Source organism: Momordica charantia (assembly GCF_013281855.1).
Source record: "Momordica charantia cultivar OHB3-1 chromosome 6 unlocalized genomic scaffold, Mcharantia_2.0 BLBB01000006.1, whole genome shotgun sequence".
NCBI lineage: Eukaryota > Viridiplantae > Streptophyta > Magnoliopsida > Cucurbitales > Cucurbitaceae > Momordica > Momordica charantia.
The window spans coordinates 12,807,822-12,820,034 of record NW_028275164.1 but is presented as its reverse complement, the minus strand read 5'-3'; the positions used below and the strand labels follow the sequence as shown (position 1 = coordinate 12,820,034).

Genomic DNA, 12,213 nt, shown 5'->3' with positions numbered 1-12,213 from the left:
CCGAGAAGAGAACTGGGCGAGGAACTCCCTTCTCAGCTGAGAGTAGGTCGAGATCGACCTGGCTGGCAGTCTCCGGTACCACAATCGCGCGCTGCCAGTAAGCGTGATCTGAAAGGCGCGGCATTTGATTGCGTCTGATGCCGCTTGGAAGTCCATGAGGCCTTCAAAGACCTCAACATAGTCCTTGGGGTCCTTCGTCCCGTCATAAGGCTTCACGGTAGGAGCTTTGAACTTCGGAGGGATTGGTGCTTCCAAAACGTCCGAGGTGAAAGGCGATTCTCCCAAGTCGCCGTTGTTTAGTGAATCGTCTTTCTGCTCACATTTGGCCTTTAAGGCCTCCACCTGAGCATCGAGCTCCCCCCTCAGCTGGTCGAACTCCTCCCTTGTGATTATCCCTGCGGGATTGTGAGAGGATTCAGCCTGCTGGTTGGAGCTCATGTGGGAGCGGGATGGTGACTGCCCTTTTCGGAGAGACGAGCCTCTCTTTCTGTTGAGATGCTCGCGGAGGTCTCCCCTCTGGCGAGTGTACCCCTCACTCTCGTTGTCTTCGGGACGTTCTTCCTCGGCTGGGCCGAGGTAGGAACCCATTTGCTCGTGTACGTCCATGCGCGTCATTCGATTTTCAAATCGGGACCCTGCGCCTGCAGCTAGCTCCATTTCGTTATACATTGCCTCCATGGAGCGCATTTGTGTGCGCATTGCCTCCATCTCTCTCTGGAGCGCATCAAAGTTCTCGCTTGTTGGAGCCGGGGCTGGACCCCGGGCGCCCTTCTTAGAGGTCCCACCTCGGCCACGGGTGGCCTTGGACGTCTTCGGGTGCGCAGGCGGTAGGGCAGGCGCGGTGATCCGTGTCGACCTGCGGAGGGGTTCCGTTGCTAGGCCGTCGTGACCTTGCCCTTCTACCGCCGCTGCTCCGACCTCCCTCTGGTGGGCATCGCTGGCAGCTAGAGTCCTTCGATCTGTCGTATTGGTCGAATTCGCTGGTTGAACCATGTTCGCTCGCGTGTTGGTTTAAAGGAATTGGGATGACTTAGATTGTCAGTCGTCCCCACAGACGGCGCCAAATGTTTATGCAAAGATGTGCACAACAGTGTGTCCCTGATTGTAGCTCGAACTCGGCCTCCGGACCGACCTGAACACTTGGGCGGACCTGCACAAAAAGGTGAGCACTCCGACGATCAAGTCAGTATAGGTCGGATTCCAAGTTTAGTTCGAAGCCAGAAATCATCGTACCTGATCGGGGAGTGAGGTCCTCTACTTATGGGTGGTGGTCCCGCTAATCTAGCGACGGTTACATTCGGTAGTCTCGGGACCGTCGGTTACACCCGGTAATCTCGGGACCGACGGTTACGCCCGATAATCACGCCGCAGACAGTTGCTCATCTCGGCCCATATCGAGCTCCCTGGTAGGTCAGACCTGGGCCAGGTTCACCTCGGCCCTCATACTTAGCATTTGTCGGCGTTGGTGGCGGCCATCTCGGCTATCCGAGCTGGGCATGACTCGTGAGCCATCTTGGAGCACCAATAGGAGTCCTCCACGTGTCCAGGGTATTCCCTTCCCCAAACAATATATATAACTAATTTAGAAATGAGAAAATGATTATTTATTAATTTAAATATTTTTTACAATTTTTTAATTTTTCTAACTTTTACAGAAATATTCATCGACATTTACATTTTATCGATATTTCCATGAAATTGAGACCTCGACATTTCCATCGATATCGACATTTAAAACCTTAGTTTCATGTAAATAAAATAATAATTTAATAATTTGTCAACTTTTTGTTAATAAATTTTTTTTATGGGAGGACCTAATTGAAAATTTTTATACATTAGAGACCGTATTGAAAATTTAAAAAAAAAATGAGGACAAAATTATTATAAACCTAAAAGATTAGGGACCGTTGGTATTACCAAGTTCTTATTATACACAAAATTGAAAGTTAATAAATTTATTAAATTCTTTAAGAAAATAGTAGAATCTTATTAAAATATAGGGCTAAATAAACACAAATTTAAGATTTTTAGGACATTAAAATGTATAGAAAATTGTTTGAAAGTTTATATAATTTAGCGACCAAATTTATAATTTAACTTTATTAATTCTTGCCACGTAAAAGGATGGTATAATTACAATGAACCCTATAACTTTTTGTTTTTTTATCTGTTTTTAGTTCCACAATGTGTAGGATGGAGATCCAACTTATAACTTTTTTATCAATATATTTATTAATTAATTGAGCTCTGAACTGCCCCTGGGGCTAATTTAATATTTATTTATTTATATTTTATGGTTTAATTTTCTAGTCATTTAAGTAATATATAGATTTGGACCATTTCTTTATTTTTTGATATTGTTTATTGTCTCTAGTTTTTTATTTTTAAAAATTTTAAAATATATGTATTGGATGATTATTCTATATTTTTTTCCCTATTTTTAAAAAATATTCACAACATGCCCACGTGAACATAGTTCAACAACAATAGATATATACTCCTTTCAATGTCGGGGTTCAATCCCCCGTATGCCTAAGTTGTTGTACTGAAAAAAGAAACATTCACACCACTCTACAATTTTTCAAAACAAAAGTCTAGTTCTCTTGTTTTCTTTGCTTCAAAGAATGTAAAAATTTATCAATTTATAATTTTTTTTATAACATGCATGATAAGTAGTAAAAATTAAATATTGATTGTCGAGATTAGTTGAGGTACACGTATAACTGGTCCGAACCCTGTTAAGAAAATCACATGGTTGCGAAGGAAATATTACAATTCAATGGGTTGGTGGGTCAATTATTTATTTGGCTGAAATTTTAGTCAAATAACATGTTTTTCCACAAAAAAAAAAAACGTCAGTTTAATTTTTTTATTTCTTGTTGTTGACAAGCTAAAAAATTTGCCATGACAAGCTAAACAATTTGCCATGTATATATATATAAAATCTTATGTTTGTTGTTCTATTTTTATTGAGCCAATTATATAAATGACAAAATAAAAATATGTATTTTTAAATTAATCTAGCAACAAGTCTGGCATTTTACATAAATAACATAATTTGATTTGAGTTGAAAAAAAAAAAGCCTAAGACCTGAGAAGAAATAAGTCAAATTTGTGTGAAAAATAAAAGTATTGACATTTTTTTTAAAATATATAATATTATTAGTCCTCCAATATAATTTTCTCATTTTTATTTGATGACTGAATTAAAATAGATAGAATTATACAAAAATTTAAAAGAATAAAGGGAAATTTTCATTTACTAACTTTCATTGAATCTTAGACTCTCAATAAGTGTTGTAATTTTATTTCTTTTTAAACATTCATTTAGGGAATCATTAAAAAAAATAAATATTCTCCTATTTGTTCCATTAGATTTCAAAACTTAAATTTTATGGGAATTGATGAGGTTTCAGAGATAAGATAACACTAAAACTGAATTTTAACCTTTATTAAAATTAAAGATTCGAACTAACAATCTCTTGGTTGAAAGTATATGTCAATTTGACATAACCACTGATCTATGATCACTTTGATCGCATTAGTTTGTTAAGGTTTGAGTTTTGCTATAGTTATTGAATTTTGAGATTACCAACAAATGTATCATTTGTTTCAAAAGGTGAAAATTGCAAGACTTATTTAATCCGTCAACACGTCGACATTTCCATCGACATGTCCCTATTTTCATGGGTTTGACATTGACATGAAGGATAAATCGACAAAAAAATATCAACAAAATGTCACTAATATATATATAATATTAATATTAATTATTTTTTACCCTATTTAGAAATATGAAAATATTATTTTGTTAATTTAAATCTTTTTTGAAATTTTTTAATTTCTATAACTTTTATAGAAATATTCATCTATATCGACATTTTATCAATTTTCATCAATATTTACATAAAATTGAGATCTTGACATTTCTATCAACATCCGTATTTAAAAACTCGGGTAAAAATGTAAAATTTCCCTTAAAAGTTAATTTATTTTATTTTATCCATTATGTAAACCACTGATTAAAACTTAAATCAATTTAATTTTTGAAGAAATGTATCAAATCACTTTTTAACTTTAGCAAAAAAATGATAAAATTTCTTACATTATATTAAAATTTTATTTTGGCCCATCAGTATATTATATTTTGTTCCCTTAACTTCCAAATATTATTTAGTCTCTATTATCATCTATATTTTCTATATAAAATGTAGAATAAGAGACCTAAAACTTCTCCGGTTCAATAGTTTAATTTTAGGAGTATAAGTCTTATTAAGACGATTTGAAGGATAAATCGATCTATTTCATAAAATATAAAATTGAAAAAGAGTTTGATCAATTTGATTGATATAAACTTTGTCAATTTCTATTGGTTCGGTTTAGTTTTTACATTAAGTTGGTCAATAACTTCGACATCATAAATATATTTCATTTTTCTTAAATCGACTAAACAATAGAGTCAAACCGACTACTATCTTTACATGCCATCCTTGAAAAGTAAACAAAAATTGGGGAAAAAAATAATTAAGGATTGTATGTTTGAAAATGAGGTTGAATAAGGCAAATACCAACTGCAAAAAAACAAAAAATATATATATTAAAATAGAAAGAATCCTATATGGTGGCTAAAAATTAGAATTTTTGTGGTTCGGTAATCCGCACGTGCCTGAGGAAGCTTCGTTATCCGAACCTAAACCTCAAGTTAATGACTTGGCATTTGGATTTGGACTCTTTCAAAATTATTCATTTATTTGTTACCGATATTTGACCAGTCCCAACTAACTCAAACCTTCTTTTCTTTTTAATATTAAAAAAAATTGTTAACCACTTGGATATCAATATTGTTTTTGTTTTCCAAATATTGGAAAAAATCAGTTCATAAATGAGATGAAAGTTGTTAGGAATGAAACTACCGTAGTAGTTTCACTTGAAATGAGCCTAAAAAAGACGTGAGCTCGAACTAAGTGGATCGAGTTGGACTACCGACCAGATCAGATTGAACCAACACAATCCAATCGAATTGGTCCACCAGAACCGCCCAAACAGAGGCTTGAGATACAAAATACATTTTTCACGGTTTACTAGCTACGAACTTTTGTCTGAATTAGACATCAAAGTGTGCTAGAATTAGCACTACATTTGTGTGCAGATATTTTGTATCTGCACCTGTTTTGTAGGAGACATCCAAATCTTTTTCCGTTAGTTTTTTTAGAATTTTAAAGATTCCTTGTAATTATCTTATTTTGAAAAGTATTTTTTATCCTTTCAAAAGTCAACTTTCGTTTCATATTTGTATTTTCTTTGTTTAGGTTTTTCATTTTTCAAAAAAACTTTTGAAATTTTAATCGAAATTCATGATTCTTTTTTAAAATGAAAAATAAAGAACAAAAATGTTATCCAACCTGCCTTAATTAAGTAATAAATATAAAAAGAAATAATAGTTTACCTAAGTTTAATTCTTCAAAATTAAAAATTTTAGATCAACATCGTCTATCAATTAGATAATTGACCCAACTTATAAAAAGTGAAAACTGATTTTAGTTAATTAAAAATGCTTTTCAAATTAAAAAATAAAAATACTTAAATTCTTGTTAATTTTTTTAGTAATTTCTCTCTTTTATTTTTTCAGTTCAACAATTTAAAAAATATATAAATATTTAAATTATACTTGGACGAAAGATTATATTTTATCTACTAAATTATGTTTGATATAAACGCCACATTTTTTAGTGATAGGAATATTTTTCTTTAAAAAACTCTGATAGGAGATAGTATGGTTGAAAATTGAAATCAAATGGTTAGAAAAGTCCACAACTTGGTCTAATGAAATCATATTTATATAATAAAAATAAAAAGGACAAAACGACATAAATTCCACTTCCCTTTCACTTTTTTAATCCTCATTGACCACTTTTTTCCCTCTTCAATTTTATTATTAAATAATTTTGAAAATTAAAGCCTAAATTTCCACTAGCACTCAAAAGCATTCTTAATTATTTGAATCAAAATTTAAAATTTCTTTAATTCTCAAAATTTCACACTTATTCCATTTATTGTAATAACTTTTAAAAATTATCTTAGTCTGTCTCGTTAATCTAATCCAACACTTTTTTTATCCCGTTTATTTTATAGGTTTTGAAATAGTTTTAGTAAGGATATACAAAATCTATGTATTGTTTCGTGAATGTTCACTTTTTATAACCCGAGTAATTATTATCAAAGATAAAAATACCTTATAAATTATGAGATTATGTTATCCATATTTTTGTTCTTATTAAAAGAATAGAAGGGAGGAGAGAGTTTGTTAAAAAAAAAAAACAGAGGAGAGAGAAATGTACTAATTTATTAAATTGTAGTTAATGTCTAAATTAATTGTAAATACTTTCTGCAAACCTTAACAGTTTAGGTTAGAGATTCAAATACTCACCCCGCCCATTATCTATGGTTTAAAAAAAAAAACTTTTAAATCATTATTGATCGGTTAACTACTTATCTAATATAAATATTTAAGGTCTCAAATTCATTTTATTTTTATATTTTGTTTTAAATTAAATTTATAAACACTATTTCAATATATAAATTTAAAAACATTCTCAAAATATAAGTCCCAACAAAAATTATAAAAAAAGTGGCTAAAACTTCAAATGTATTTTCCACGAACGTGTGGAATATATAAATATAAAAAGAAATTGTGAGAAGCAAACATAATTAAATAAGGATCTAACCTACCATATATAACTTCAAATACTTATTTTTGTAGCCAACTTAAACATAAAAAAATATTATCTTAGATACTAAAATTGTTTTGAATATTAATTTGAAGGACTAAGAAATATAATATTTAAAAATTTTAAGAATTGGAATGAAAAATTAGTTTTTTTTTTCCTTTTTGGGGGAAATAAATCCAAAATAGTGATTCAAACCTAAAAAACTCCATTATCTCAAAAAAGCAATTCTCATTTGAACGAAAAAAGAGATTTAAAAAAAAAAGAAAAAAAGAAAAAAAGCAGTTTGAATCAGAATCAAATCCCACAAAAACGACGTCGTATTCCTTCCCTCTCTAAAACCGCGATCGCCTCCGTTTCCTTTTCCACTCCTCCATAGAACTCTCTTTCCATCTGCGCATGGAATTGAATGGAAGATTTTTCCTATAATACATTAGATTTTTCATTCCCACTGATCCCTAAGTTTTCGTAGATTTTCCCATCCTCCCTTCCCCGATTCTGCATTTGTTTTTGTTTGATTGTTTGATTGTTTCTTTGCTCATCGATTCACCAATCAATCAATCAATCAATCAATTCGTCGATAATGAGGCTGGAAGTGAAGGACGATGATGGCGACGATGTTCTTGTTCCTCCCTCCAACTTCTCCATGGTCGAGGACGGCATTTTCCGATCTGGGTTCCCCCAGCCCCCCAATTTCCCCTTCCTCAAGACCCTCAATCTCCGCTCCATCATGTGCGTACCCGTAATCTTAATGTTAATCCCCCCTTTTGTTTGTTCTAATCCATGCCTCTGCTTTTTGTCTCTAATTTGTGTTTCTTCGCTAATTTGTAATCCCGCCTTCTGCCTGCCCTCGCATTGTCTCTGTTCTTTTTCGCTTTTGATTTCTGTGAATTTTGGGAATTTGGAATTTGGAATTCGAAATTTGTTGTTGTTACTATTAGTCTCTCTCTTTTCCCCATAGACAAACAGATTGAGATTTCTTGTTTTCTTTTCTGTGAATTTTTGTTTGTTGGTTCTTTCTTGATTGAGAATCTGATTTGATTGATTGATTGAATCAGATATTTGTGTCCTGAACCCTACCCAGAGGAGAATCTGGAGTTTCTTAGAGCTAATAACATTAAGCTCTTTCAATTCAAAATTGAAGGGAAAAAGGTACTCATATGTGAATTCCATATCATCCCTCAAATTGCAAAAGTTTTCTAATGATATAACTCAATTGTGTTATATACGTATATTGCTGGTTATGATCAGTGATTACTTGGCTTGCAGGAGCCATATGTTTCGATTCCGAAGGACGATATCCTGGAGGCTCTGAAAATCCTAATTGGTACTGAGAAAACCCCTTCAGAGTGTTTGGATTTCAGTTTTGATTTTGCTGAGCTTCTTGTTCTTGTTTATTTAATCCTTTTCAGATTTCATCTCTTTTACTTTTTTTGTTGTTTATCTTGTGTTTTCAGATGTTAGGAATCACCCCATTTTGATCCACTGCAAGCGTGGGAAGGTAGAATCCTCTAATCCTATATCATGCTGTTTACTGTGTTGGAAAATTCTCAATCTTAACCCCGTTTGATGATCGTCTTGTTTTTGGTTTTCTGTTTTTGGGAAATAGGCTTGTGTAAATTAGTTAGTTCTTTACTTTTTCATGAGAAACGGAAATGTATTAATTACAAAAAGAGGAAACAACCAAAGGGTAGAGGGTGGAGATCATTCTCTCCCAAACAATTTACAAAGAGAGCTTTTCAATCGCGTTATACACCACCAAAAACGAGTCGGAGTCCCTGATGTTTTCTTTGCTTAGTTCTGCATCTTTTAGAACATTCTTCGAAATAATAGCCGAAAATGAAAAAATAAGTTTTTGAATACTACTTTTTTGGCTAAGATAGGAAACCAAAAACAAAACGTTATCGAATGGGCTATACATATAAGTTCTCTTATGCTATAGGGGGAGAATTAGAAGTTGTATCATTAGGAATAAAATCCAAAAAACTGTATTGAGATTGTCATAATAGCCAATGCTGCTGCTAGTTTAGAACATAGAAAGAAGGAAGGTTCCTTCCTGGCTTCGCTGTTTTGCTAAAGCATTTCTCTTCATCATCACTGCAGCACCGAACCGGGTCACTCGTTGGCTGTCTAAGAAAGTTTCAGAACTGGTGCTTGACTTCGGTGTTTGAGGAGTACCAGAGGTTCGCAGGCATGAAGTCGAGGACGACGGATCTACAATTCATCGAGACATTCGACATTATGTCTCTGAGGCAATGTGTGTACAGCGTCATATACAAGTACCAAGGATACAGTTCTAAGAAGAGGAGGCTGCTGTATAGAGAAGAAAAGTTGCAGAAGCCTCAAACCACATCAGTTTAGAAGAGACAGAATCAATTCAACACAAGAACAGAAAATCTTCTTCTTGCACATACCAAGTTCTTGGTAAATCCATAAAAAAAAAAAAAACAAAAAAGAAAAATCTATGGTTCCCCATTTTTAGGGTCCATTGATGGGCAGTTTCTATATTTTTTTTTAATATGAAAAGGAGAAAGGAACAAAAGAAAAGAAAAGGAAACCAAACTTTATGGAAATTATTATTTCCTGAGTCATACAAGTTCAAGAATAGCTACATTTGATTTTTTTTTTTGAGATACATTTGATTGCTTTTTGATGTATAGTTTCATTGGATACTTCTGATTATTTGCTGATAACTAGATATTGACTTTATTATTATTATTATTATTTTGTTGTTGCAGAGTATTGGTGTTTTAGTGTTGACTTAGTGTTATTATGTTAAAATGATTTTTTTTTTTTGTTTATGTCGAAGTTTTAGTTACATCAAATTGATCGGTTAGTTATTTAAAGGGGTGAAATTAATTATTTTCTAGAATCCAAGTTAGAGAAATAATGAAACTAGTGAAGATATTAATGACCGATAGATAGACCAATTAAAGTTGGACTCATGCCCTTAATCAAGCACTAATTTTCCATAGGAATTAGTTAAAATATCTAATTCCTTGGAATCGAAATTTGAAAATTAAATATCCAAGGCTCTCTCTCAAAATAATAATAATAATAATAATAATAGAAATATGTATATATATTATCAGAAAATAATAATAATAAATAACAAATAAATAAAATATCCAATTGCATAGATTTTGAAACTTAAAAAGGAAACTAGGAAAGGGTTAATATATCGAAAATCGAAAATATATAAAATGGAATCAAAATTTTAAAACTGTTCTAAAATTGAGAAATAGAACCAACCCAATGAATTTCCAAGAAATAAAATTAAAGTATAGATAAAATTTTAGGAGAATTTCCACTTGATTTTGTTACGTATTTGAGAGAGAAAGTGTAACATAACTGTTCCCTTATTTGGGGTGTCATTTACATAAAGAATTCACCCCTTTTAGGCATAACATGTGTTATCTTGATTGTGCAACAAGTGTTCTAATGAATAGTGTGTTGGCCTGTGCTTGACACCAAGGCAACAAGAAGGTATATGGACGTCTAGATTCACAATACTCCCTCTTAGATGCTCATTATTTATACGATATATGTATTAAAATCCTACTAGGAAAAAACTCAATGGGAAAAAATCATAATGAAGAAAAATAGTACATATTTCATATAATTTTAATAAATCCAAAAGGATTACAATATATTTGCTACCCTCGTGGAAACATCACTTAAGATCTCTGAGTTATCGCGTTCCAATGTGGTGCACCAATTTTTCAAATGTTGCAGTAGGAAATGCCTTCATAAATGTATCTGCCAGGTTATCCTTTGAACAAATTTGTCGTGTGGTGATGTCGTCATTTTCTTCTATATCATGAGTGTAGAAAAATTTTGGTGAAATATGCTTTGTTCTATCCCCTTTAATATATCCTCCTTTGATTTGGGTTATACATGCTGTATTGTCTTCGTATAATATTGTTGGAAGATTTTTAGAAGACAAGCCACACATTCCACAAATGTGCTAAGTCATTGATCTTAGTCCCGACTGGCCTCATGAATTGCAAGAATTTCAGCATGATTTGAAGAGGTAGTTGTTATTGTCTGTTTCACCGATCGCCATGATATAGCTGTTCCTCTGCATATGAATAGATAACCTGTTTAAGATCTAGCTTTGTGTGGATCAGATAAATATCGAGCATCTGCATAACTAACTAGATCAAAATTTGATTTGTTAGAATAAAACAAGCCCATATCAATTGTTCCTCGGAGACAATGGAGTATATGCTTAATTTCATTCCAATGTCTTTTTGTTGGAGAAGAACTCAATCTCGCTAATAAATTTACCGAAAAGGCTATATCTGGCCTTGTATTATTAACAAGATACATAATTGCACCAATTGCACTAAGATATAGTACCTCAGGACCAAGAAGTTCTTCATTATCTTCTTGAAGTTGAACTATATCTTTCTTCAAATCAAGTGAACGAACTTCCATATGTTCAATGGATGTGCTTTGTCCATATAAAACATTTTAAAAAAACTTTTCCTGTATAGGTAGACTGATGGACAAATATCTCATATGATAAATGCTTAATTTGCAAGCCAAGGCAAAATTTTGTTTTTCCGAGATCTTTCATCTCAAATTATTTCTTAAGATATTCTATTGCCTTTGAAAACTCTTCAGAAGTTCAAATTATATTCAACATCAACATATACACTTATAATGGCAAATCCCGACTGCAATTCTTTATAAAAACACAGACAAATTGTATTATTTTGATATCATTCCTTCAACAAATATCCACTCAGGCGATTGTACCACATTCGCCCCGATTGTTTTAATCCATATAATGATCTCTGTAACTTTATTGAATACAGTTCTCAAGAACTTTGATTATACGTTTTAGGTACCTTAAATTCTTCAGGGATTTTCATATATATATATATATATCATTATCGAGAAATCCATATAAATGTTGTTACTACATCCATAAGATGCATGTCAAGACTTTTAAACATAGTCAGGTCAATTAAATATCTCAGTGTCATTGCATCCACCACTGGTGAATATGTCTCCCCTAATCAATACCAGGTCTTTGCTAGAAACCTTGCGCAACTAATCTTATTTTATATCTTGTGACTTCATTATTTTCATTTCTTTTCCTTACAACTACCCATTTGTAACCCACAGGCTTAATGCCTTCTGGTGTTCGGACTACTAGTCCAAAGACTTCACATTTTGAAGTGAATTTAATTCTGCGTGGATTGCTTCTTTCCATTAAGTCAATCCTTTCTCTGTCGACATTCTTCCATAGATTTTGGTTCAAAATCCTCATTTTCAGATACAATGTCAAGAGCAATACTATAAGCAAACATATTGTCAATAACTACATTAGCTCGGTTTCCATCTTTTTCCTGTCATGACATAGTTTATTGGGATCTCATTATTATCCTCAGATACTTGATATTTCTCAATATCTTTATGAGTAGTCATACTTTGGATTTCTCCTAGAATATCCACATTATCATTTGAGTCATTTTGA

At 32.6% G+C, this 12,213-nt stretch overlaps 1 protein-coding gene across 1 annotated transcript; it reads left to right on the top strand.

Annotated features, from left to right (window-relative positions):
* The first annotated feature begins 7,059 nt into the window (after positions 1 to 7,059).
* On the top strand, positions 7,060 to 9,462 carry LOC111020451 (inositol diphosphatase DSP3). The gene is made up of 5 exons (XM_022297137.2): positions 7,060 to 7,457; positions 7,784 to 7,877; positions 7,995 to 8,052; positions 8,183 to 8,226; positions 8,829 to 9,462. The coding sequence occupies exons 1-5, from the start codon at positions 7,309 to 7,311 to the stop codon at positions 9,084 to 9,086; spliced, it is 603 nt and encodes a 200-aa protein (XP_022152829.1). The 5' UTR covers positions 7,060 to 7,308; the 3' UTR covers positions 9,087 to 9,462.
* Positions 9,463 to 12,213: the final 2,751 nt, after the last annotated feature.

Coding starts and splice junctions, on each gene's coding strand:
- LOC111020451 (XM_022297137.2), top strand. CDS start 7,309: ATGAGGCTGGAAGTGAAGGACGATGATGGCGACGATGTTCTTGTTCCT. Junction 7,458..7,783: donor CTCAATCTCCGCTCCATCAT/GTGCGTACCCGT, acceptor TGATTGAATCAG/ATATTTGTGTCCTGAACCCT. Junction 8,227..8,828: donor TCCACTGCAAGCGTGGGAAG/GTAGAATCCTCT, acceptor TCATCACTGCAG/CACCGAACCGGGTCACTCGT.